The sequence below is a fragment of the Pan paniscus genome, chromosome 21, assembly GCF_029289425.2.
Source record: "Pan paniscus chromosome 21, NHGRI_mPanPan1-v2.0_pri, whole genome shotgun sequence".
In the NCBI taxonomy this organism is placed as follows: Eukaryota; Metazoa; Chordata; class Mammalia; order Primates; family Hominidae; genus Pan; species Pan paniscus.
This window is the reverse complement of record NC_073270.2, coordinates 48,479,582-48,506,377: the sequence shown is the minus strand read 5'-3', so window position 1 is coordinate 48,506,377 and position 26,796 is coordinate 48,479,582. Positions and strand designations below refer to the sequence as shown.

General features: G+C 43.5%; 1 protein-coding gene across 14 annotated transcripts in view; it reads left to right on the top strand.

Moving 5' to 3' along the window:
* PTPRT (protein tyrosine phosphatase receptor type T) overlaps positions 1-26,796 on the top strand; it is a 1,127,644-nt gene that overhangs the window by 422,184 nt on the left and 678,664 nt on the right. For all 14 annotated transcript variants that reach the window (XM_034947434.2, XM_034947430.2, XM_055104674.1 and 11 more), the window contains exon 6: positions 12,897-13,071. In XM_034947434.2, coding sequence (XP_034803325.1) covers positions 12,897-13,071 — 175 coding nt within the window. The remainder of the gene's footprint in view (positions 1-12,896; positions 13,072-26,796) is intronic.

Genomic DNA, 26,796 nt, shown 5'->3' with positions numbered 1-26,796 from the left:
ACTTTAAAGAACAACGAGCTGTTTGAAAAAATGGTTGTACCATTTTACGTTCCTACCAGCAGTCTGTGAAAGTTCTAGTTGCTCCATATCCTCACCAGCCCTCAGTATGGTCAGTCTTTTTAATTTTAGCATTTCAATAGGTGTGTAATGGGAGCACGTTATAGTTTTAATTTACATTTCTTAGAGGACTGATGATACTGAACATATTTGCATGTGTTCCTTTGCCTAGCTGTCTCTCCACACACTTTCTTGGAAGTTCATGTTGTCACTTCTTTTCTTGAATTTAAGCCATTTCCTGTGGTTAGAAAATCCTTGGGCATAAAGAGCCCATCTAGGGGCCAACAGTTCTTCCTTGCCACTTAGCAGCAAGCAGAGTGCAAATAGCAGCACAGCAGCGTGAAATACCTGTTCTTTCTGCTTCCCAGGGTTGCTTACAGACCACAGGAGAGCATAAGAAACCTCCACATGTCACCTCAGTATTCGGTAGTGTTATTTACTCTTTTCATTACAATTAGTGTTCAAGTGTATTAGGCTGCCAAGAAGCTGTGTGATTTCAATGGCATTGCCTCAGCTGGATCATGAGAATGAGGCAGGACCATCACAATATTTTCAGTAACTTTGTTTGGGTTTTCCAATTATTTTATGATTGTTATTGCGGCAGTTCTTAGTTGCATGCCCTGAACCTTGGGTTTGTCAGTGGGAGGATGTTAAAGGAGATCATAATTGAATATTTGAAGAAAACAGATGGAAACACATGACATGGAGCTCTTCCACATCTTATCTTCTTTTCAATGTAAACCAAATCTTATTTCACAAAACGTCTTCCAGGTGGCTTTCAATGGGACGTAAAACATGACAAGATATCATAAATTAAAAGTGGGACAACACCAGATAGAAGGAGAAAATACACAGAGCTGGTAATAATGCGAAAACCGCATTTCTGCACACGTTACTAACTGGTGGGTCACACACAGAGTCCGCAGCTTTGTAGCCACTAGTGGAATAAAGGAAACTTGTCAGATACACAGTTCACAATGTCTGTGAGATAAACAAAAACCAATTGCTCAGGAAAATTCTACCTGTTGTTCACACAGAAGCCAGACAGGAATTGTTCCCAGGAGTCCCTGTGAAGAAAACACTGTATGATGCAATGAACAATGTTCCCCACCACAGTCTTACTGAGGGCACACAAGGGAGTTTCACAGGCCTGTTTCACATCATGATGGCTGTGAGAAAGCGGTCTGGGGAGGAGAAGGGGGAGAGAGGGGTGAAGTGGGCAAGAGGCTATGGCAGAGTCCCCTGCTCTCTGCCAATCTGTCTCCATCCTGGGGCACTTGAAACGTATCTGGTAAGTGAATAGATTCAGTAACTATTTTTTCAAGGAAACTTCCCTAAATATTGTCTGTCTCATCTGCATTTCAGAAAATATTGGGAGGTACACAGTTTATATCGTGCCATCTGACAAATGCCTGTGTGGCTAGTTAAATCCAGGCTTATGTGCAATAAGGTAATTGGAAGTAGGCTGTATTAGTCAGGGTTCTCCAGAGAAGCAGTGTGTGTGTGTGTGTGTGTGTGTGTGTGTGTGTGTGTGTATAATTTTATATATTTTCATATATAATATATAGTATGTTATATATCATGTAACATAATCATATGTAATTATATGTTATCCTAAATTATGTATAATTATATGTTATACATATAACAAATTATGTTATATGTTATATAACAAATTATGTTATATGTTATATAACAAATTATGTTATATGTTATATAACAAATTATGTTATATGTTATATAACATATATAATATATAAAAATATATAATTATATGTAATATATTTATATGTTTAAAATATATGTATATATAAAAATACATATAATCTTTATATAGCACTCATTAAAGAAAATATATATTTTATAAAATATATATTATAAAAATTTATTAAATATATTAAGGAAAATATTTATATGTAAGTATTAATATATATTTGTGTATACATAGTTTTTTTAATAAGTGTTTCCTTATAGATGTAAACACTTCCATCCATAGTAAGTCTTTTCCTTCCATATATAATATGTCCTTCCTATATGGAAGGAAAGGACTTAGTACAGGAATTGGCTCATGTGACTGTGGAAACTGAGAAGTCTCATGATCTGCCATCTGCGAGCTGGAGATCCAGGAATGGCAGTGGTGTAATTCTAGTCCAAGTTCAGGAGAAGACCATTATTCCAACTCAAGCAGTCAGGGAGGAGGCAAAGGGGCATGCTTTTCTGTTCTATTCTTCCAAAGATTGGATGGTGCCCCTTCACGCTGGGGAGGGCCATGTACTTTACTGAGTCCACTGATTCAAATGCTCGTCTCATCCAGACACCCTCACAGACACACCCAGACATACTGTTTAATTTGGGTACTCTGTTACAGTCAAGTTGACTCATAAAATTAACCATCACATAGGTTAACATCTTTCTACAAAAAGAAGGCACCTATCAACACACCTGCCACCCCAGAGATGATCGCAGCCACCATCCAAGACAGGCCAAGGCAGTGGCCAGTTTCTCCTGAGATGTTTCTTCAGATGTGTCCAAGCACTAGAGGAGTGGCTGGCACTCTCGCTGTTGTTCTGCCTCATATAATAAGGTTGGGGTGACTTAGCCTGAGAATTTCCAAAGCAAATGAAACAGGCCCATCATGGCCAAAAGAGTCTCTATAAGACAGCTACAGCAGGTCTACTGTGTAGCAGTGCTACTTCCTGCTGTAGCTTCTGAGTGCTGAGGAATTTCACTAAGTCACTGAAAGTGGTAACTTTTCATCTCAGCCAGCTGTAATTCAGGGAAATAAAGATGTCGTTTCCAGCATAGCAGGTATGTCGGTGGCCCTTCTTTCTGGCAATGGTTAGAAAGGAGCCAGTGGATTCGTAGTTTGAGATAAATCCCTGTTGCCTGTGTGGTGGAATGCTATAGAGTGGGACTTTATAGCTTGCTTTTCCTTAAGTGGTTTTGGATCATAAATTAATAAGTTAAAAGGAGGACCAGCCAATGCCCCTGTTTTGCACCCCTCTGGAAACTTTATATGTCTTAAGAAGACCCCATCTGCCGGTGCTGGCTTTTGTGGAATTATAGTACAAGTTCTACATGAGAGTCAATGGACAGGACCGATGCAGAAATGCAAACACATGAGCCTAGAACAATTGTAGTGAATCAGGGAAAAGGATGATAGAAGGCTAGTAAAAAATTATAAGCAGGTTCTTCTTGTCCTGGGATCATTTCTCCTTGAGGTGAAGTGTATGATGCCGTGGTCTGTGGTGGAAGGGGCTCAGTCATAACTTGCTTATTCCTTATGTGATACATTGGCCTGAGGAATCCAGACATGTAACTTTGCAAGCAATTTTTCAAGCAAGGAGATGGTGTGCATGCCAAGGGGAATAGCCACTAAACAAAGTGGTCTACAGTTTTGTGGAGTCCATTTAAAAAATGACATTCAGGATACAACTAGGTGGGGCTATACCAACATAATTATAAGTGTAGCACAGAGCAAATATAAATGTGTACATCTTTTCTGCAAGATAATTAGGCAGTTGATATCCAAAGCCTTAAATATGCATATTTTTCCAATGAGTAAATTTACTTATGGAAATTTACCTAAGGAAATATCTAGAGATGGGGACAAAAATGTATCTGCAATTGTGTTCAGTAGGACAAAAGGCTGGAAAGAACCTAAATTTTCAGCAAAAGAGACTGATTAAGTAAATGAGAGAATGGTATCATTAAATATCAGATTTTAGAAGTATATTTAACATTTTCATAACATGTAAGTGAAAAGGATGAGTTATAGAGTCATATAATATTAAGCTTTATGAAAAAATATATACACATATACATGCTCATGTACATAATATATAAATATATATAATCTGTATATACATATGTATATACATAGACACTCCTATAACTCCATGAAATACATATTAAGACACTTGATTGTAATAATAGATTATGAAGCTTTTTATTTTCATCGCTATTCTTTTCTGTTTTATCCAAATATTCTAAGATGAATACAGGAAACTAACATAAGCAAAATGCTATTAAAAAAAGAAAAACGGTCACTTTTTCCCAGTTACAGAATACTCCTAGTATACAAAGAAGCCTTTGCTGGGTTTGGCATAGCTAATTCCAACAGTGAGGACACAGGTTTTTCCCACACCCCCATCATCACCATCAGACACTACTCATCCAGAAGCATGTTTAGAAATATTTTATGTGTGTCCTCCTGTCTTTATCAAGGAGCATGGTGGATGGGGCTCTTTCCTTGAATTACTCAGGGACTCCAGAGCAGAGTCTGTCAGCCCCACCACGGAGCTGACTCTCAGGCCTCCCTACAAAGGATTCACTCCACGAGGGGTTTTTATGACAAATAACATTTGAAGAGTCTCAGAAATGAAGCCATGTGTCCAAACGCCCTGTGCAGATCTCTGTAGGGACAGTGTATGTTTTCAGACAAATTGCGTTCACTGGACTGGGAGCAGATCTGAATCTCGTAGGAAAAGGTTCCTGCCTGCACTGCAGCAGCTGCAACAGGGTTGATGAGCTGAGGAGGCGCATCAGTCTTTACTGCAGCGGGTTCGCCCAGTAAACCTGTTTCCTTGCTTCTGCAGGGCTGCTGCTGGCCTCTGAGGCTGTGAGTGTTCTGGGGACCAGCTCCTCCTCCTACCTGCCTGCATCTGAACCAGACATCCCTTCTGTGTGGCATTTCTGTTGACAATCTAGTGATCACGCTGCAACTAAGCAATGATGATAATGTAATGATACTATGTATAACAGCTGATGTTTACTAAGTGCTTACACATAGGATGTATTTAATTCTCATAACCAGTCTTTCAGTTAGATGTGATTGTAGCCCTGTTTATAGGTGAGGAGACTGAGCCTTAGATGGGTAGATGACATCCTCGGAATTACACCGGCAGTGAGCAGCAGAAGCATGGTGTGAAGAAACATAGGTCCTTTCTCTCAGTCCTGGGCTCATTCTTCCATGCCTACCTCATGGCCCTGTCGCCTTGGGTTACACTCCAGCCTTTCCTTCTATACAGGAGGCTTTCTTTTTAAAAACAGATTTCTTTATTTAGCATATATTTATACACTTCTAAATTTATTGGCCGCTGAACTAGATACTTAAGTATAATTTCTCAAATCTACATGAGATCAATGAAATAAAATGCCCTTGGAATTATTTTTGAATTGCCTCCCCACCCCCTAGTTGCCTTCTTAATTCTCTTATCCCCTTCCTAGCCAGATTCTTTAAATGTGATGTCTACACTTGGAATGAGGCTTTCTTCAGTGCCACCTCTTCCAAGGAGTGGCCCTTGTAAATGTCCCCAGTGCTTTCCTCATTGCTATAGCCAAAGGGTGCATTGCAGGCCTTATACTTCTCTTTTCAGATTTGATGATACTGACTGCTCCCTCCACAAAAATCTTACTGCCCACTTGAAACTGTCTATCAATAACTATGAAAGGCCTAAGATTTTACCTTATTTGGAGGCTCACAAGGTAGACTGCCACAGTTTCATAGATGCTGGCAGAAGACATGAAACTTCTGGGTCAGAGACAAAGAACTTTATTATTCACCACACAGCAAGCAGCATTAAGTTTCATGTTCTCATTAGTTTCCTTTGTCCCCCACCAAGCCCTGTGGGACTTACGCCAGGTCCCTCCTGACTCTTTGCAGGAGTTCTAAACCCAGAAATCAACCCAAAATGAGCAGTCAGCCACGTACTTAGAGGGCTCTTGGAAGGGTTTCAGCACAGCTAATCAAAAATGATTTATGTCTACTTCTATTTCTTCTGACTTTTAATAAAGAATAATCAAAAGCTATTCTTTAGAGACTGCCAAAAAGGTACAAATGTGATCTTAAGAGAATCAATGGGCTAGATTTTAGCAAGTTTCCAAATGTCATGCTGTGGCAGCAGGGTGACTAGAAGTGAAAAGAATATGCATTACAAGTGAATTGTGGGAATTTCACCTAAATATTTTCTGGCCAGGAAATTCCTGGAGCAATTGGAACAAATGACAGCTGGAAATGCTGGGCCTAATTTTATTTTGTTTTATTTTTATATTTTTATCTTTATCTTTTTTTTTTATTATTTTGATGCCAGAAGTTCAAACCAACACACTGAAGGCTTCCAGGATCCGGCATTAGAATATCTTCTGTAAACCAGTCATAGTATCTGTTGTGCAAAACCAGAAATGGTTTCCTTTTATTAAAGACAGTACTGTTTCCACTTCTGCCAATTACAAGTCAATTTCAAGGCTTCCTGCTCTTTCTGAAATAATGACAGCCATTTTTGTAGTCTTGTCTTACCTCTTTGTGAAGGAAATAATGTCATGACACTAAAGGAGAGTGGATGGGGAATTGCAAAATGGCAAGGCCATTACAGAAACCTTGATAGATAATCAGACGGTAGGAAAACAGCACTCTCTGTGGCATCAGGTGCAACTCTTGCCTTCCTCTTTAGGTGGTTCCTGAAAATAGAGGGGTCTTGCCTGGGGGTGGAAGGATGCACTTGTGCTGGGGACAGAACCTTGAAGTGTAGCTATTACAGCCCCTGTTCTTCCAAGGAGTGTGTGCTCTCAAACCAAGCCGACTTATCCACATAAAACAAAGTAAGCCAAGGGAAGTTGGAATTTGAGTTGTTTTTAAAGAGCAAGGCAAGCAGTTGAAAAAGGGGAAAGAAAAAGAGAGATTTCAAAGGCAACATAATCAGAGAAACATAAACATAAAATGGGATTAAGCAGAACCACCGATTAGGCTGTAAAATGCCTTTCTTCAATTTAGAACATGTATCCCTCCTGTATGGATGAATTGGAAAAAAAGGAGTTCACCTTCTGGGCAGATGCAGCTCCTTAGATATGTAGCTTGATATGCAGATAGAGCCCTTGGGCAAAGCACAAAAGTGACCTCCCTCCAAGAGGGCTCAGTAAGGACTCATGGCTGTAGTCAGAACTCCTGGCTCTGCCAATAGAGTATGGGTTGGATTTGGGGGCCACAACTCTCGCCTCTTAGCTGGGCACTGTTGGTGCAGTGACCAGTTGCTCATCCTCAGGACGTGGTCTTAGATTAAAGGAATTTTTCCATTCATGTGTTCTGTGGTATTATTTGGCCCCTTGCTTTCCATTAAGGGACTTAAGAGGACATCAGCTTTTAAGTCCTTGAGACCCAGGGTAAAGTCAGCAGAATTAGCATCACCAGGGAACCAATTAGAAATGCTAATTATCCCCAGACCTCCTAAATTACCCTCTAGGTGATTCTGATGCACATTAAAATTTAGGAACTACTGTTCTAGTCTGAAAGAGTGGGGATAAGGAAACCTCACCCCAACCTAATAGTATACCAGGTATGCCATAACTTAATAATACATTAAAAGAATCTGATAGCCAAGAATATAGGAAGATACTCGGTTCCTTCTCACATATATATTTCTGACTTAAGGTCTTCCAAGATTTCCAGAAAGCTAGGCATCTGGGCTTCTATCACAGCATTTCCAAAACTGTTTTCTGTGAAGCAGTCATTTTCTGCAAGTTATCATTAGATATTCTTTGAACAAACAAAGTAAGTTTCTGGAACACTGCACTCTCTACCCTACTTTCACAGAGTTGCTAAGTGTAGCTGTGTACTGTTTAGTACTAGATGGCAGATGGGTGATGTGATTAATGTCTCAGTGTCTGGTATCAGATCACCTGGGTCCAATCCTAACTCAGCCCCTCAGCAAAGTGATATCAGGTTTTGTTCCTCCTGATATCCTGAAGAATTCCAATCCCCATCACAGGCCTTCTGAATCAAGATGTGCATTTTTAACAAGATCCCCAGGTGGTTTGTATGCTGTAGTCTGAGAAGTACTACTAAAAGCCATACTGCTTGACCACTCCCTGCCTCAGTTTCCTTATTCATTAAATAGGAATTACTAGTAGGACTTATCTCACACTTTATCAGACATCGGAATCCCCAGGAAGGTTTGTTAAAACAAAAATGGCCTGGCCCCATTCCCAAAGTTCCTGATTCATTAGGTCTGGGAATTTATTAGATGGGCCTAGATATTTCACTTTTTAATTTTTTTTATTTTTATTTTTGAGATGGAATTTCTCTCTTATTGCCCAGGCTGGAGTGCAGTGGCATGATCTTGGCTCACCGCAACCTCCGCCTCCCGGGTTGAAGCGATTCTCCTGCCTCGGCCTCCCGAGCAGCTGGGATTACAGGCATGCGCCACCATGCCCGGCTAATTTTGTATTTTTAGTAGAGATGGGGTTTCTCCATGTTGGTCAGGCTGGTCTTGAACTCCCTACCTCAGGTGATCCACCTGCCTCGGCCTCCCAAAGTGCTGGGATTGCAGGCGTCAACCACCGTGCCTGGCCTGAGAATTCACATTTTTAACAATTTCCCAGGGGATGTTAGTGCAGCCTGTCTGGGGACCATGGTTCGAGAACCATAGCTCTAGATTTTTCTAAGAGCATTTCTGTCTCCATGCCAGACCTGTTTTCCTCCATGAAGTATACTATTTCAATGCTCGACTTAGTGTTTATGTTTTACTCTTTCTACTGTTTTTACAATCTTAATCCAGCCTATAAATTCCTCTAGGCAGAAATTATACCTTCCACACTCTCTCATTTTCTGTTTTGTAAACTAATGAGTACGTTTTCAGCATGATTAATAATAGAATGGAGAAAGGGGAAAAACCTCAGACTATCAACCTCAGTAAACAACATCTCCAAATGGATATCAGCCCTAGAATTATCTTACAAATTTACATTTCTAACAAGTTCCCAGATGAGGCCGATGCTGTAGATTCAGGGACCACTCTTTGAGAAGAACTTTGACAGGGACTTTAAGAGGATCAAGTGAACAGTCTATTATGTAAGCCATTAACACAGTGGCTGGCACAAAGTCAGCCTTCAAAACTGTTAGTTAATGTGACTTATACTTGATAAACACTCAGATAAATCTTGTTAAGTTGAACAAAATGTTTATCAAACTCAGCTATGGAGTGGTTTATTTATGTGAGATGGAGTGACATTTCATAGGAAGCAGTGCTTAATTACAGCTGTGCTCACACCTGGTATTGCCAGTGTGCTACTGAGGTCAGTTCCCAGCACCATGTGTTAAAAAAAAAAAAAAAAAAAAAAAAAAGCAGATTTAGAAACAGACTGCCAGAAAATCTCAAGGCAGTAGCTCATTGGATTTCAGGAAACCCAATGTATAATTTACTGTAGGAGAAGGCAGAGACAGGAAAGTGCCAAGTGGAATGCATGCTTTTAGTGTCCTGGTCAGATCCCCTTTGCAGGCAAGTGCCCTCAACCCTAGAGCACTGGGCATGTCGGCTGCTAAAGCCTCACAGCTTCCTTTTCCCAGAGAGCTGCCCTCTGTCAAGTAAGAAGTTTCCTCCTCTCTCTGCCTTGTGAGCCCTGACCAATGACTGATGGACACAGTAGTTCAACCACAAGGTACCATCCACTCTGGGGTACACTTCATGCTCCATGACTCCTTGTGGGACCAGGCTGGAGCTTGACTCCAGTTGTGATCTCATCCTTTCTTAGCCCCTTTTCTCACTCTGTCCTTTACATCCTTTCTCCTGAAAGCACTTGATAAATCTCCATGTGTCAAAGTCTGCTTCCAGTGAGCCCAACCAGAGACACCACCTGTTGGGGCCCACTGGGACATTTGTTGAGTTGACTCATGGAATCAGAGGGCCAGACGATGATTTCACTTTAGAACAGCACACATATTGACTTGAAAATCTTGCCACAGAAGGAAAAGAAGCATGCCCTAAAAGTTCAGAGGAAGGATATACTTAAATCTGAAAAACTACTGCAGGAACCAGAAGAAAATTTCCAAGAAGCCAAGTGGTAGATAAGGGCCTTATCTGATGGAATTTTTCCTGGACTTCTGTGTGCACTCATCCTTGCTATGCTTCTTTGTGGCATTTCCCAGGACTTTGGGCTTTCCTTCAATGTCCTGCTCCATCTTCCTGACATCCTAACATTTGTATCTCTGTGCATTTTTATGCTACCTGATTTCTGGGTTTCACCGTATCAGCCAGGATGATCTCAATCTCCTGACCTCGTGATCTGCCCGCCTCGGCCTCCCAAAGTGCTGGGATTACAGGCGTGAGCCACCACGCCCAGCCCAGTTTCCTCTTATATATGACAGCGATAAGAAGTGTGCCTACCTTATTTTTCATGGGGAATAAATGAGAAAGCATATAAAACATTTAGCACATAGTAGTGTTTAGCTGTTATTAGCTTAATAAAGAAAAAATAAAAGTGTTTATGATGTTATAAATAACTCATATTAGAAAATATTGAGCCAAAGCCTCACCACTCACTCATTCTTATCCCCCATGGTGGCCCTGAAATGCCTTGCTCAGCAGTGGGGAAGATGGGCTCCTTTTGATGACCCCCTGCTTCCAAGGCCCTCCTATTCATTTAGTGATCTCTTCTCCAAATCAGGATACATTCCTGGTGTTTGCCGGGAATTTTCCCTCCTTCCTCCCTGCACTACTTTGGGAATTTCCGGGGCATTGCATGTGGTGTCTCCTAGGTTCTCATAGTGGGGTCCAAGTTGTGCCATCTCCTGCAAAGATGCCTCAAGGCATGAGGAAGCTGGATGGCAGTTTCAGCCCTAGTGACCTTTCTCCCCTTCCATTACCTTGTACTGGTTACTGGTTTTTATTCGGGCAAGCAAATGGAAACTTTCCAGCTCAGAAAAGTGAAATTGCCTGCTCAAGTCTGCATAGCTTGGAAGCTGCAGAGCTGGCATTTGGCTTCAGATTCTCCTCTTACAGCCCCATGCATGTTGCTCTGATGTGTACTAACTATTCCACATGTTGGTTAGTTTCTGGCATGGGAGGGAGTTATGGCTGCCTCTCATTCTACCATGGCTTTTGAACAATACCATTTTTTTTTATGTTCAAGTATAAAGCAAACACGTGTTTGAGACAGAAAGTTTGAAGAATGTGAAAAAGTAAAAAGCAGCAGCAAAATATTACCTACAATCTCCCTGTCTAGCCTGGAGCAAGTCTCTCTTAGCTGCCCTTTGATGGGGGCCTGGGATACCCTGGGTTTCTGGCCTTCATGATCACTGCCTTCCCCTGGTATTGGTCTCCCCTCATTTGCTGCCATAGAGCTGAGCAGTGTGGCTCTACCTGTACCTGTGCCCCTCTCCTGACAGGTCACTGTAGAGGGTGAGGAAAGATGACATAGATGAAAGTAGGTTATGCACATGGGGAAACTGTTTACTTGGTGCAGGAAACAATGAAGATCGTGTTGCGGGACTGGGAGACTCAGGGCATGAGAATCATAAGTCATAAGGTTTCCCTAAGTCCAGATAATTAAAGGAGTCAATTTCACTTTCTGGGGAAAAACGTTTTCAAATTAAAGCAGGCACTGAGAATATGGTCTTAGTAAACAGTGCTTGACTTGATGTTGGAAAACCTGGATAAGGGGCTTGTGTACTCTACACATTTAGTTAAACTGTTAGACATTTGGATTTTTCTTCTGAGAAGAGCAGCAGTTGTACACTCCCCGAACAAGGCTGTGAAGACACAATGAAGATTTATACAAAAATACCCAGCTCAGGGGCTGGCACATAGTAGATAAATATCCAGTTAATAACATTAATAAACATCCACTCAAACTGCACCAACATGCATGTGCCTTACCAGTTCTCATAACCTGCAACTGTGAAAGAGGTTTGTTCAAACTCAGGATATCCCTCCTGAGACTCAGGATGCTGAAGACAAAAGCCCACGTGTATTCACCTTGATTCTAGAAATGTCTACCAACTTGGGAAGCTTTCAGACAAGCTTCTAAAGATGAACAGAGGAAAGTCCTTCAGTGTAAAATGGGCAACACTTGTGGGCAAACGTGTGTGGAAAGTTTGTGTCATACATAGATAAGATTCCAGAGATGGTGTGACAGTTGTGAGAACTGACTAGAGATGGCTGTGAGCTGAACGTGGCTTTTTACGGAAGACGGAGTGTCCCCAGGGAGACCAGACCCTCCAGGCAGAGAAAAGAGCATGTGCCAAGGAAGAGAGGTGTTGGAAGGCTCCCATCCCCTCCCTACCTGTGGTGATAGCTTAGGGCAGGTGGGGCTCAGAGCCTGTGGGGTGGGGTAGCAGGGCACTAGCCACAGGGCCCGTGAGCCAGGCTGTGTTTATTCTCCGTGGGCTGGGTTTTCACTAAGTCTGCTGAAGTTTGTCTGAAAGAATGCTATGAGTTCTGCTTAAGGGAAAAAGGAAAATAGGGAGGAAAGTTAAGGGGCTACATGCCAGCCCCAAATGCAGGCTGAGCCAAAGTGTTTAGAAGGAGCCTTTTTCCTCTCTTCTTACCACCAGGCCTGTGTCCTCAAATCAGCTCACTAGCAAAGTTTATTCTTGAATCAGCTCATTAGCACAAACCAGCCATGAAAACTCCTGCCTTTTTTTTTTTTTTTAAAGAGGCAGGGCCTTCCTCTGTCACCCAGGTTAGAGTGCAGTGGCTTGATCATGGCTCACTGCAACCTTGGTTTTTGGGCTTAGGCGATCCTCCTTCCTCACCCTCCAGAGTATCTGGGACTGAAGATGAGTGCCACCATGCCTGGCTATTTTTTAAAATTTCTTGTAGAGGCAAGGTCTTGCTTGCTACCTAGGCTGGTCTCAAACTCCTGGCCTCAAATGATCCTCCTGCCTCAGCCCTTGCAAAGCACTGGGATTACAGGCATGAGCCACTGTGCCTGGCTGGAAATCCCTTCTTATAGTTGAAAGTCTTGAGCCCCAGGGGTGTGAGGATGGGTGGACATCCGTGTTGGGAGTCACCTAGAAGCCTATGATGCTATGATTCCTCCTCTCCCTCTCTTCCTCTGTTCTGCAGCAATGGAATGGCAGGGACACGGCCCTGATGGTCACCCGTGTGGTCAACCACAGGCGCTTCTCAGCCACAGTCAGTGTGGCAGACACTGCCCAGCGGAGCGTCAGCAAGTACCGCTGTGTGATCCGCTCTGATGGTGGGTCTGGTGTGTCCAACTACGCGGAGCTGATCGTGAAAGGTGAGTGCCTCCAGCCTGCGCCTCTACTGCCATGGAAGGTTGGCATTAATGGGCCTTAAAGCCCCTTTTCTCATCTGCTGATCCTCCCCCACATTCAGTAAAAGAGGAGATTAATTTCTAGTCACTCTGGCCTCCCTCCCCAACACAAACTCCCCAAACAGGAGAAACTATGGCAAAATCATGCAACATTGCATTGCTATTCCAACTTGAGTCTCACATACAAGAGCCATACGTGAAAGACTGTGGAATATATAACACAGAAGACATCTTCAAATTTGGCTTTATTTTGTATTTAAAGTTAGAATGAACAAATGTCCTTGTATTTGGGTGGCATGCTGTGGCAGTGTTCTCGTACTATTGTTTCTGAGGGATTTTTTTTAAAAATTGAAAACTCAATACAATGACAATATTTTGGAAGGACTTTTGAAATGAATAATTCCTCACCCCACTGGCCTTGATTCAATTCTTTTCAATTTTCTTGTTCTTGTTCACCTTGAGATACTGTTTACATGCTTTCCATTAAAATATGCAGATTGTTTTCTGCTTCTCTCAAAAAGCCAGATATCCCATTTCTTTCTGCAACTTTGTCATCTTTGTTATGATGCTTAGTGATCGTATGCTATCTCATCCAATGAGTTATCCTATTTTGTTAAACCCCCCCATTTGCAGTCATTTCGATAATTCCAGGTGTCTTGTTTTTTTCTTTCCTTTGTGTATGTAACAATTAGCACCTCCATGGAGTTCTTCTGGAGAGAACATTTTATTCTATTGAACCAGATTATTTCCTTAGGATAAATTCCCTGGGGGTAGAGTTGGGAGGCCAAGAATATGAGCATCTTTATGGATTTTTCTTTGTGTTGCAATATTGCTTTTGCAAAAAAAAAAAAAAATGGTTTGACAGTTTACACTGGTAACAGCAGTGTATGGATGTACTCGTTTTACCAATGTTATGTTTGCCGATTAAAATTTTAATATAGCATAATTTAGTGAATGAAATAATGAAGCTTTTCTTATTATGCTAGCTGTAGAATGAGACCTGGTGTGTTTGAAGGGAAAAAACAAAAAGCAAACAAAAAAAAACCCCACTGATCGAGCCTTTGAGGCCTCCTGAGTTAGTTTCCTTTGTCAAAGTATGGGTGGGTGTGGGAACTTTGACCTCATTTTGCTGACCCAGTGTGACTGGGATCCTTGCGCCAACTGGACTGGGGGTTGCAGGCTGGGATTCTCTATGCTGGCTGTCTTGACTTCATACAGACATTCACATGGCTGATCATGTGCCATCATTCAGGTCTCAGCTGAAATGCCAGTATGTCGTCTTCTCCCAGAGAACTTCCCTGACCCCCCGCCCACACCTCCCTTCCTGGTGGTCACAATTCCTTCTCATTACCTGGTCTCCTCTTCTACATAGTTTTTATCACACTTTAAAATGCTGGTTTGCCTTTATTTGTTTACTTGGTGACTTTTTGTCTCCCCTTTTAGGATCTAAGCTCTGTGAGAGGAGGGCTGTCTGCTGGGTTGGAAGTCCCTGCACTCAGCGCAGTGCCTGGCACTGGTTCTCAGTTGGCTAAACCATATGAAGTGTTAGTGTTCGCCTGTTTTGACTTGCACAATCAGTCATTTCACAAGGCTCAACTTGAAAAAATGTGTGGACTGATAGAAGAGTGAATGAATTATTGGCCTCAGCAGGAGTTTATTATTTCCTCACCACAATGCCATGAACACTTAAGCCAAAGATCAACAAGTTAGGCAGTTATGAAAAAAAACCTTAAAAATCTTTAAATTTGTTTACATTAAATGTTATTAACATAGAAAAGAAGCCACCACTTTGATGGCATTAAGCTCCTATCTTTGCTTTGTTGATGCCATAAGATTAGTTCGTGTGGCCCGGTATGGTGGCTCACGCCTGTCATCCCAACAGTTTGGGAGGCCAAAGCAGACAGATCACCTGAGGCCAGGAGTTCGAGACCAGCCTGGCCAACATGGTGAAACCCTGTCTCTACTAAAAATACAAAAAATAGCTGGGTGTGGTGGCATGCGCCTGAGGCCAGGAGTTTGAGACCAGCCTGGCCAACATGGTGAAACCCCGTCTCTACTAAAAATACAAAAAATAGCTGGGTGTGGTGGCTCACGCCTCTAGTCCCAGCTGCTCGGGAGGTTGAGGCAGGAGAATCGCTTAAACCCAGGAGACGGAGGTTGTGCTGAGCTGAGATCATGCCACTGCAATCCAGCCTGGGCGGCTGAGCGAGACTCCATTTCAAAAAAAAAATTTTTTTTGAAGATTTATTATTATTATATATGTATTATGTGACACAGGGGTTATTGCAGGCCATTCAGGTTCTCAGTGAATGTGTATTTTCAGATGTCCTGCTGGAATGTGTCTTATACCTTCCGTGGCTGGTCTCCCACACCAGATTGAGAGCCCCAGGAGAGGGTGTGCTGTGTTCGTTCCTGCTCCTCATGGTCTTGCTAGCACCTTGCATGTACATGGGGCAAAGTTGGTGGCAAAAGAATGTGACCAGTGGCTATGGGAGTTGGTGTAGCACTCTGAAATTCCCATGAGCAGACAAATGGAACCAGAAAACGCTTGGTTTATTATTTGCTTATATGCCCCCATTCAGGGGCAGGATGGGAGCCATGGGAAGGGAAACCAGGAGGCTACTGGGACAGAGGATGTGGTGGAGCATCCTTGCTTTATTCGGAGAGGTGGCCAGGGTTTACGGGGACACTGATTTGTCCTCTGCTGGTTGTGCATCCTGGGCCCAAGTCAAGAGGAGGGGCTGGTGCTAGCCCGGGGGCAGTAGCCAGGCCTGGCAATATGACTCCGCAGCTACCACTGCTCTGAAGCCACACACCTGCAGCCCCTGCCACTCCAGCTTAGGGAGGGTGGGGTGGTGGGTGGCACCCAGTCTCCTTCACATCGAACAGTGGGGGGTTGGCACTTCCTGTAATCTGGTCAATCAAGGTGTAATTTTATTACACATGGATGAAATTCATCCATATTTTTGGCATAGGTTATCAGTTTTTTAGTGCCCATTTTTCCTCCATTTAAATATTATGATGGTGGTAAGCTAGGAGCTTGGTCCCTTGCATGTAAAGAAGTCCCTTCAACATATGTTACCTGATTTTTTCCTAATTGCAGCTCTGTACATTGGTTTTATTTTAACTCATTTCATGAGTGGGAGAATTAGCACAGCCAGGTTGAGAAACAGGGCCATCCCAAGGGGTACAACTGGAGTCCGACCTGCATCTGGCTCATGCTGTTTGGTCACACCTGGAGGGCTGGTGGGTTGTGGTCTTGCTGTTACCTGGTGCCACAATGTCATGAGCAGTGCTGAAGGGGCCCAGGTACCAGGCAAGCAGGATTCCCTGGGTCCGTCTAGCTAACTTGCCATTGTGACAGGTGATATTCCCTTCCTGACTGTCAGCTAACTTCCAGATTGCTGGAGAAATACATTTAACCTACCCTCACCCCCTGCCCCGACCCCAAACACACTGCTAAAGAGTTAGTGGCATCCAAGCAAAACAAGAAAATAAAAGGCAGGGACCCCCTCAGGAGCAGAAGCAACCAGAGGAAACCTGTCACCCTGGAGTGGGTGCCCAGGGACCCATTTGAAGGCAGCAAACCCAAGCGTTTGGAAGAAACTGTGTGATGAAGAATGACTCACTTACCTCTCAAGAGCCCTTTGCCTTTGCGGAGCCAGGATGCTTAAGTACTTTAATACTGAAGTATTTGTACTTGTTTAAAAAAATACAAGGGAAAAGCATTAATCCTCCTTCTTTCAGAGAAGGGAGAAAATCTGAAAAACAGACCAAAAAAGAAAAAGGATTCTCAAGGGCCAAGTGCTGTGTTATGGGATGGGATCTGGATTCCTCCTTGGACTGACGTCACCCACAACCCTGGGATATCACAGAAAGAAAACCACATCTTCAAGGTCTTCCTCCTCACAGGTTCCCACCCTTTGGTTCCAGTTCAGGGCAGGAGATAACTCTGCAGCCAAGATGCTTGGGTCTGAATTCTGGCCCCACCTTGTCCCAACTCTGTGACCTTGAACATGATCTAACCTCTTGGGGCCTCAGCTGGCTCATCTGGGAACAGGAATGTAGGATTACCTCCCTCAGAAGGCGTCATGAGGATGACATGTGATAATGGATGTAGGAGTTCTTAGAACAGTGCCCTGCATAGGCACTCTAAGGTATTTGTTAAATAAAATAAATAAATTGCCCATAGGGGTGGGATTTATCAGACAAAGAAGTAAGAGAGATGAAGGACTCCATGGGTGGGGACAGGACATTGGACCCAGGTGCCGATTTGATGACTGTCTCTGTGGCTTTGGGGAAATCATGTCAGGCCTGTTCTGTAAAGCGTGGCCCAGTTCTCTGTTGGTACACGGTGATGCGCCAAGTATAAGAAGAGGGAGGGAGGAAATATGAAAGTGTGGACTGGGGGACATTTGGGTCATGGGGTCTTTTATTAGGGTTCTCTAGAGGGACAGAAGTAATAGGATATATGTATATATGAAGGGGAGTTTATTAAGGAGAACTGACTCACATGATCACAGGGTGAAGACCCAGATGGGCCGTCTGTAAGTTGAGGAGCAAGGAAGACAGTAGTGGCTCAGTTAGAGTTCCAAAACCTGAAAAGTAGGAAAGCTCGGCAGTGTAGCCTTTAGTCTGTGGCCAAAGGCCCGAGAGCCCCTGGGAAACCACTGGTGTAAGTCCAAGACTCCAAAAGCCAAAGAAGTTGGGGCCTGATGTTCGAGGGCAGCATAGGAGAAAGACGAAGGCCGGAAAACTCAGCAAATCCGCTTCTTTCACCTTCTTCTGCCAGCTTTTTCTAGTTGCGCTGGCAGCTGATGGGATGGTGTCCACCCACATTGTGGTTGGGTCTGCCTCTCCCAGTCCGCTGACTCAAATATGAATCTCTTCTGGCAACACCTAGAAACACCCAGATACACCCAGAAACAATACTTTGCATCCTTCATTTCAATCAAGTTGACACTTAATATTAACCATCACAAGTCCCTATAGGTCAGAATTCTCTGGTCCTTTCCTGTGTTCACCCCTGCTGGATCGGGAAAGCTGATTCCCGGGTCTGGGGACAAAGGAAAAGTAGCTAGTTTTGTTTGTCCTCAGCCATCTAGTTACATGGACCACCCCTGTCCTGGTATTGTTCATTCAAAACCCTAACCACTCCACAGTTGGGAGGTCACTGGGCCCTTCAGCACCCGAGGGTTCTGGGAGCCGTAAACCCCTGTGCTGGCTTCCACAGCAGGTACTCAGGCTGAGAGGAACAGCAGAGGCCCAGGCTGGTCTCTCTTTCTCCCCAAACAGGCGTATTCATGGCTGACTGGCTCACAGCTGACGTGTGATCCTGAGATGGTAAAGATTAGCACTTCAGAAGATGCTGCCTAATGTGAGGGTAGGTAATATGAAATTCTCAGGGCGACACACAGACCGAAATGAAAGCAAATTGGAATTACTTAATTCTGGGGAGCTGTTTATTGAGTTGTGATAATGTACCTGGGTATACATTAGATTACTCTGTAATTGAGGTTTTGCTCAATTGACAATTCGGCCCCTCAACCTACCTGTTCCAGACCAGTGCTCAGAAATGTGCTTATTCATTTGCTTTGCTTCTGGTTTTCTGAGTGTCTTCAATTTCAAGGTGTCTTAGCTGGCCTCAAGGACTTGAGTGTCTTCAACCAAAGTTATGCAGATGTATCTTGATGAAAATTTTCTAATTCATGAAAAGTTTCTTGTCGGTGGTGATTTTTAAACCAATCTTTCAACTCCATTTAACAACCTATTATGCACTCAGAACGCTCATCAGTATGAGAATCAGTGCTCAGAAGAAATGTGATACTAGTGCTGTTAGAGGTTCCGATTTAAACACTGATGTGACTTCCTACCAAGGGAGGTTGTTAGGATCAAGAGTAGGGATTGTTGTTCTAAACACACTTGAGTTTCCATTCTTAGTCCTGCTCCCTGGTACCTGTGTGATTCAGCAAATCATGTATTTACTCTGGGCGTCATTTTCCTTATCTGAATAATGGAGGTGAATATATATAAATAGGTCCTATGAGAGGGAGAAAATATAACATACATATAATATATAAAACACATATATATAGCATAATATATATGTAACATATATAAACAGATACATCCTAGTACTAGAAAGTATAAAATTATGTCTTTAGTAGTAATCATATTTTTTACATTACTATTAAGGAATGTTTCCCAAAGACATTGTCCATTGTTCGTTTTCCTGGCTTAAACGAATGATATTCTGTACATACTATGAAAATTTAAATTTAGATCGTCTTAAGGTCTCCCTCTTCTGAAATGGGATTGAGGTCATCCAATCCAATCCATTGTTTGAAGTCAGTTGCAAAAATGCTTTACTTACATTGTACTGTCTTCTCTTTCCTTTTTAAGTTTTTTTTCAGCATTTACAAGTTTCTTGAGACTGTATCAGGCATAGCTACATGGAGCCTACATTTTAGGATGGCAACAATGGGCTCCTCAGCTTCCCTGTTTTGGAAGCACACGTTCCACCATTGACTGCTGTCCTGGCTGGTCCCGTTTTGCTCTCTCACTAGTCTGGTGCCAGCAGTGATTTGCATTTATAGCCTCTAGTTTAAAGATGGAATGGCTGGAGCAGCTGACTCATTCCTGTATTCATTTGCTTAATAAAGGTTTATGGAGCCCAACTGTGTCAGGTTCTGTAATAAGCTCATGGTCTAGCAGGAAGAATCATGCAAATCTGTGCTGCATGGTCAGTTAATGTTAGCCACCTGCCACACTACCTCCCTAATCCTAACAATGGCCCTATGATGTAGGTGCTGTTAGCAACCACCTTTTACCAGTGAGAGCATGGAAACCCAGAGAGGTTCTGGACCTTTCTAAGATCATACTGCTCATAAGTGGCAGAGCTAGGCCTGCCTTGCCTTGGCCATGCTATCTCTTTTATACCACATTTCTTGCAAAATCCAGTATGGTAGACCCTGCATTCAGGTGTGAGCTAAAGGTGTACAGAGGTTGGAACAATGAGTGCAGTCTGGAAGAGTCTGGGATAGCCTCTCCGACTGGCCCCATCTGAGATGGGTCCTGTGGCTTGGCAAGCTCATAAGCAGGACAGCCTGGGTTAGTTTTGAGACACTGAGTGGGTGACATGTTTGGGGCTGGATAAGTAGGCAAGGGGACATTTGCAGAGTCTTTGTATCAGAATAGGAGCCTGGGCTTCATCCTGTAGTAGTCTAGGGGCTGTGACGGACCCTATCCATGGCCATGGATAGTAGCGTGCACACTCATAAGGTGGGATCTCTGCATCCAGCTGTTCTTCCTTTCCCTCGTCCTGCAGGGAAAAACCATTGTCAGACAGCTGGCTATGGTCACTGGCACAGACTGCGTTGGAAAAGAAGAGTGAAGATAAAAGGCACATGGCGTTGAGACCCCTAGAAGCAGACTCAGGGCAGGAGTTCCGAGTGCAAGGTGCTTATTTGGTTTTAGGGACATGAGACAGAGAATCAAGGGCAGCGAATAAAGGGTACATTCTCAAGTGAGTAACTGCTGTGAACGTCTCGAGCTCTATCCTACTAGGTAATTCTGGGATTCAGTGTAGAACCCCTGGGGTGTGGAGGAGGGGGTTATTTGTACCTTAACCCCCTCCAGTCATTGGTTGAGAGCTGCTCTTGGGGGTCTTAATTTTCTGGCTTTACTGTCTTGTCATACAGGATATAGCCCCCCGCTCCCCAGGGCTTTGGCAGAAGCCCATGGCTATTAGCTATTTGACAGTTGGCAGAGGCGGTTGGAGGTTGGACTGCACTCGGTGCAATAATAAGTCCTGAGGTGGCGGTGGGACGCAACAGCTTCTGCTACAGGGATCCTACAGCCTCTGTGGCCTTCTAAGGTGACCAAGGCTGCTGGCTCCTGCCTCCTTGGTGGCAGCAGCCATGGAGGACAAGTTCATGCTAGGAGGAGAGACAAAGCCACCTTGAGCTCTGTGCTTGTGTAGGGAGTGGAACAAAGCAAAGGCTGGCCTCAGACTGGACTCCAGAGTTTCCATTCATGTTCTCCACAAGTCCTCAGAAGTAAAGAGGAGCTGGAGGGCTATATCACCCAGTGATCAGAGAGCAGGTGTGGTATCAGAGAGCCTGGGCTAACATCTGGCCTCTGCTCTACCTCCCAAGTTTATCTAGAGCCTGCCACCTTCCACCACCTCTATTGTCAACATCCTCGACAAATTTGGCAGACTTTCTCTCCAGGGCATTAGAGTCAATAGTTTCAGCTTTCCAGGTCATATGATCTGTATAGCAAAGACTCAACTCTGCTGTTGTAGCAAAAACAGCCATAAAAAATATGCAAATGAATGAGCATGGGTTATGTGCCAATAAAACTTTATTTACAGAAACAGGCAGAGGGCTGGATTTGGCCACAGTTTGCTGATCAGCGCATGAGTCAAAACTCTATTCTGTTCTCAACTGCATGACTATTCCAGCTTCCTCCCTGCTCCACTCTTGCCCCATTGATGTCTATTCTCAATGCAGCAGCCTGAGTGATCATTTGAAAAAGTTAGATAATGGCTTTTTTCCTGTTGAAAAGCCTCCAGAATTTCCTGTCATACTCAGAATAAAATCCAAACTTCTTAACATGGTCTCCATATCTAGTCCTTGATTTGTAATGCCCCACCCCCATATTTGCCCTGTTATTCTCTTTTCTAGCCATGCTGATCCATTTCCTCTTCCTTGAACCACACCAAACTAGTCTTGACCTTTGCGCTTGCTGTCCTTGCTTTGCCTGACATGCATTTCTTCCAGATAATTATGTAGCTCACTTGTTTTGTCGATCTGGTCTGTGCTCAGACTTCAGCTTCTCAGAGAGGCCCCCTCTGATTACCTTATCTGAAATAACACTCTCCCCCACCTCCCACCCCTTCCCTTTGTAACTCTGTTCCTTTGCAGGGTGCTTTGGTTTTCCTCCTAGATCTTGTCACTATCTGACATTGTAATTTACATCTATCTGTGGATTACCCATCTTTCCTACTAGAACATGAGCTCCTGGAGGAAGAAGCTTTGTAAGCCTTGTTTCCTGCTAGACCAGCAGTACCTGAGTCAGTACCTGGCATATAGAAGGGGCTTAAACATCTGCTGTATCCAGGGAAGAGTGCTCAGGTCCTTACTTCACAAGCATGTGACGAGACCCCTCACCATCCCTTCTTTTTTAAGGTTCTCGTTATTGATTGAGCTCCTGGTTTTCCTTCTACCTCTGAGAAAGTTCTGTCTCCTTTATAGGTATCTGTTTCTTTACCTTTTCCTTTAAGTATTACGTTTCCTTAATTCTTTTCTTCCTTCTTATGGGAGCTGTGAGCTTTGTAATTCCCTGTGCTCCTCTTATGGTCTTTCTTTACTCCGATTTGGCTACAAATTTAGGGGGCTCAGTTGCCCTGCCAGAGCCATGCTACTTACCCACCCCACCATGTGCCCCTTAGACTGGTCATTTTAAAAACTCCTGGGCCTTCTTCAATGCCTTTTCAAGGAAGGCTTGCCTCAGTGTGAGTTCTACCCATTCCCCCAAGAGTCCTGCATATGGATCATATATGCTCCAACTTAGGTCTGGAAGTTTTTTTGTGGTAGGCTTAGCTTACCTCCTCCTCTCATCTCATGCCTGATCTTGACTTTCCTGGAACCCTATTTCAAAGCAGAGAAACCTCAACATGCTCATCTTCTGCATGAGTTTCATTCTTTGTAGGAAAATATGCTGGTGCTTTGGTTCTTATTTTTTAACCTTTCTTTGGTCTTAACTTTTATTAATAATAGTTGCATCATTTTTTTTTCCCATGACTGCTATTGTCAAGAACACATAGATAGCAAATCAGAGGTCTCGGGTTCAAATCCTGATTCTGCCTTGTGTTAGCTACGTGGATTAGGACCATCATTTCATGACTGCCTAATTGGAATAATAATGCCGGCTCCCCTAGATTTGGGTCAGAGGCCATGGCTGTGAAAATTGTTCGTAAACAAAGTGCGTGCCTATGTTTGTGCTTCTCCTCATCATTCCCCATCCTCCTTATGGGTGCCCTGTTCCCCACCCTTAGCCTCTGACTCCTTCACTCTTTGGTAACGTCACCATTAGCTTTTTATGGAAAGAGAAAAATGACAGATGGGAGAAAAGTGGGAAACTTCACTTGAACATATGTGTGGAGGGGAGGCTAACCAGGAGATATTATGTATATTGTAATCTATATGGGCACAAAGACCAGCTTATTTTTAAAAAAGTGTAAATGTGGATAAATAAAACCTGATAAGTATTGGTTTCCTTGAATTATTTTGACTACTTTATCAGCTGCATGCTGATGTGTTGCATTAACACTTTTAACGCATTTGGAAATTAAATCAAATGGCAACTGCATTAAATTCTCATTCACTTGGAACATTACCCTCCTGTGTTCAAATGGAAGAATGATCTGAGGTATGGAACAAGCTGCAAAGTCTGTAGTTAGCTACCATTTGTGGACCATGTATTGCATGCCAGACACTTCACTGACTGTCTTCTCATGAGGTTGTATTTAATCTTCACCATGGTCCCCTGTTACCACTGAGGATGCTGAAGTCTGATTACCCAGTCTCATCAGAGTCACACAGTCCAAGGCCTGCCCTCTTCCTATAATGAGCCCATAAATGAGACTATTTTCTGACCCTCCTTATGCTAATTTTCCATAATGTATTATTCCGTGGCAGATATATGTGGAATATTTTTTCTGAGAACCCAAGTTCCAGCCTAGGCTAAACTCAGTTAAACCCATGGGCTCCAGTTTAGTAAGAATGCTCTAGATCGTTGCCTTTGTCCAGTCACTGGAGCCTAATTTACCTCTGAAACACTGCAGCCTCTGCCTGGACCAGTGATTCTTAATTGAGGGTGATTTTCCTTCCAGGGGACATTTGGCAATGTCTGGAGACATTTTGGATTGTCACGATGGGAGAGGGGGGGTACTGACATCTAGTGGGTGGAGCCCAGAGATGCTGTTAAACACCCTACGATACACAGCATGGCCCCCTGACAACAAAGAATGACCCAGCTCCAAAGGCCAGTCGTACCGGCCCAGATCCTGCCCCATGGGAAGGCTTTTGTACTTAGTGCCCTACTATTCATCTAGGACGCCAGGTGCAGAAACTGGATGGGAAGATACTTCCTCTGTGGGCCTCTGGCCAATGGAGCTGTATGGACGGGAAGGCAGAGCTGGTGACGTGGCTGTGAAGAAGTGGTTCCACTTATTTGAGCCCCAGAATCCCTTTCTGGAAAATTGACATTTGTCTTCTGGTTTACTCTGACTAGTGATGCTTGGTCTTCCCTCTGCCATTTCCCCACTAACTATCCAGGGAAATACAGCAAAAGGTAAATGCAGACTGACTCCCCATTTCCAAGATCTGAGAGAAATTTTCTGCTACCTTTCAGGCCAATAAAGCTGGCCAAGTGCCCACCAAGCACATGTGCCTCCCTTCCATAGGATAAAGTGGTGAAGCAGCTGCCTAACCATGGACCTCATTCCCAGCCTGCTCTGCAATCACTAGGGCCCTGTGATAATAGTTCCAGTTTAAGGAATGTGAGCAGAACTGCTGCATGTCCTTTCAGAGTCAAAGAGTTAAAAAGCATGTAGTCATTCCTCATCTGCTCACCCCCCTCTTTGGTTAGCTGGATGCAGACAATTTCAAGGTGAGGGGAGAGTCAAAAGATTGAACACGCCTGGGCCCCTGAATCACCTTGTGGAGGAAAATTGTCTGCTAAGCAGGCCTGTTATTAATATTGAAGTGATAATAAACTATTATTGTGTTAAGCTACTAAGCCTTGGGGTTTATTTGTTACAGCAATTAGTATTTTCCTAATTAATACAATTTGGATCAAAAAAAGCCATTAGCAACCCCCACAGGCTTAATGTCTTGAATGAAAACTTTCTAGCCTACCTGAAAACAGATGGGAAGATGTTTCTTCCTTTCCCACTGATATTGGGCTTAAACGTCCAAATTCTGTACGATCTGAAAGCTGAGCAAGTATCTTTTTCTTGTCACGTATTGATTGTTTTTGAAGATTTTTTTTAAAGTCTCTTCCCAAATGTTCTTTCTTGATGTAGACTTTACAAATTCCAGAACACATGAGGGCAAAAATTGTGTGTTCTGTGTTATGGGAAGGGGTTAGAGACAGACTTGGCTATGGCCATGAAGTCCAAGAACTACATGAACTCGGGTAGAGTCTGGCCAGGTGTGGCAGCTTGGAAGTCTGATCCTGAAGGGTAGGTCTTGCACTAGGAGTCGGAGGACTGGTGATCCTCCTGTCAGGCAGGGCCTGGTACATGAGGTAGGGTGTCCAGGTGAACAGTCCCAGCCAGCCCAGCTGGTCATGGGAACTGTCCTTGTACCTGGCCTCACCCAGCTTCCAGCCCAAGCCAGTTGGTCCACCTACCGGCAACCCAGTGACTCCAACCGCAGGTGGGTGGGGTGGAGAAAAGGAGGTAGAGTAAAAGATTTTGCAGTTCAAAAACAAGCACCGCCAATCATTTAGAAAGGATTCTCATGAAGAAATCGTGGCAACACATTCAAACATTGAAAAAACAAAACAGTAGCAATTCTCAGGAAGCAGATGCCAAAAACAGCCGTATCTCAACAGTTGGGGTGGCTGTGGGTTCCCAATGTAATCGATGAGGTTCAGTATGCTCACGTTGTATTGTTTTTAAACTTCACCCATGTCCCTTGCACAAGATGTGCTCATTTTGATCCAGGGAGCTCAGAAGCAGTGCTTAGCGGACGTTTACCTAAGAAGAGATGTGGCCTTCATTCTCCTGCTAATTAGACTTAAGTGACCATTGCTCAGGGCCTTGACTTGACTATTTGTCAGAATAATGGGTTGTATTCTAAGGCCAGGCTTCACGCTTATTCCCGCCTTAAAACAATGGAATTCCTTTCTAAAATAGTATAAAAAACAAATGATGCAGCTCTGCAGAATCACAAGGTTCCTAGAATAGTATAAAATCTCTGCTTTCCCACTTCTTGGGCAGGTAGATTTCTTTGCTTCTTTAAAGTTTCTTTTTTCCCCCCTAACCCATATGATCCTTCTCCTTTTTCATGCTTTCCTAAACCTGGTAGAAAAGGAGGCTAGGATTTGGCCTCTTCTCTTTTAAAATGAAATGTGCTTGCACCAGCTTTTCATTATTAATCAGAGTAGCATGCCTGTTGCTTCATATGTCTATCCAGGGGCAGATGTGACTCACTTTCAACCCAATAAATGGAAACTGTGCCTTTTTGATGGAATGCGGCCTGGTGGTACGGAGCAGGCAGTTATTGGCAGAGCAGCTGATCATCTGTTCTCAGTGAGGGAAAGCCTCCTGTTTGAGTTAATCAGCGGCAAAATGTGCTCTGTGGTTTGTTCTTTTAATCTCTTCCCCACGTGAGTGAGGAACTGCTGGGACCCCAGCAAGACAGGGCTGCAATTTGCTGTGCCTGAGCAAGCAATTGGAAAGGCCCTTCGTAAGGGGAGGTGAGGAGGCTGCACTTTAGAAGCAGGCAAAGCTGGGGTTCATTCTTGGCTCTGTTCAGTTTACGTTGCTGAATGCAACTCTGCACGTGACTGAGCCTCAGTTTCTCCATCTGTAGAAAGGGACAGAAGGATGTTTCTTGCCTCATGTTTTCTGAGGATCAGTGAAATAAAGTGTGGAAATCGCAGAGTGTGGGACCT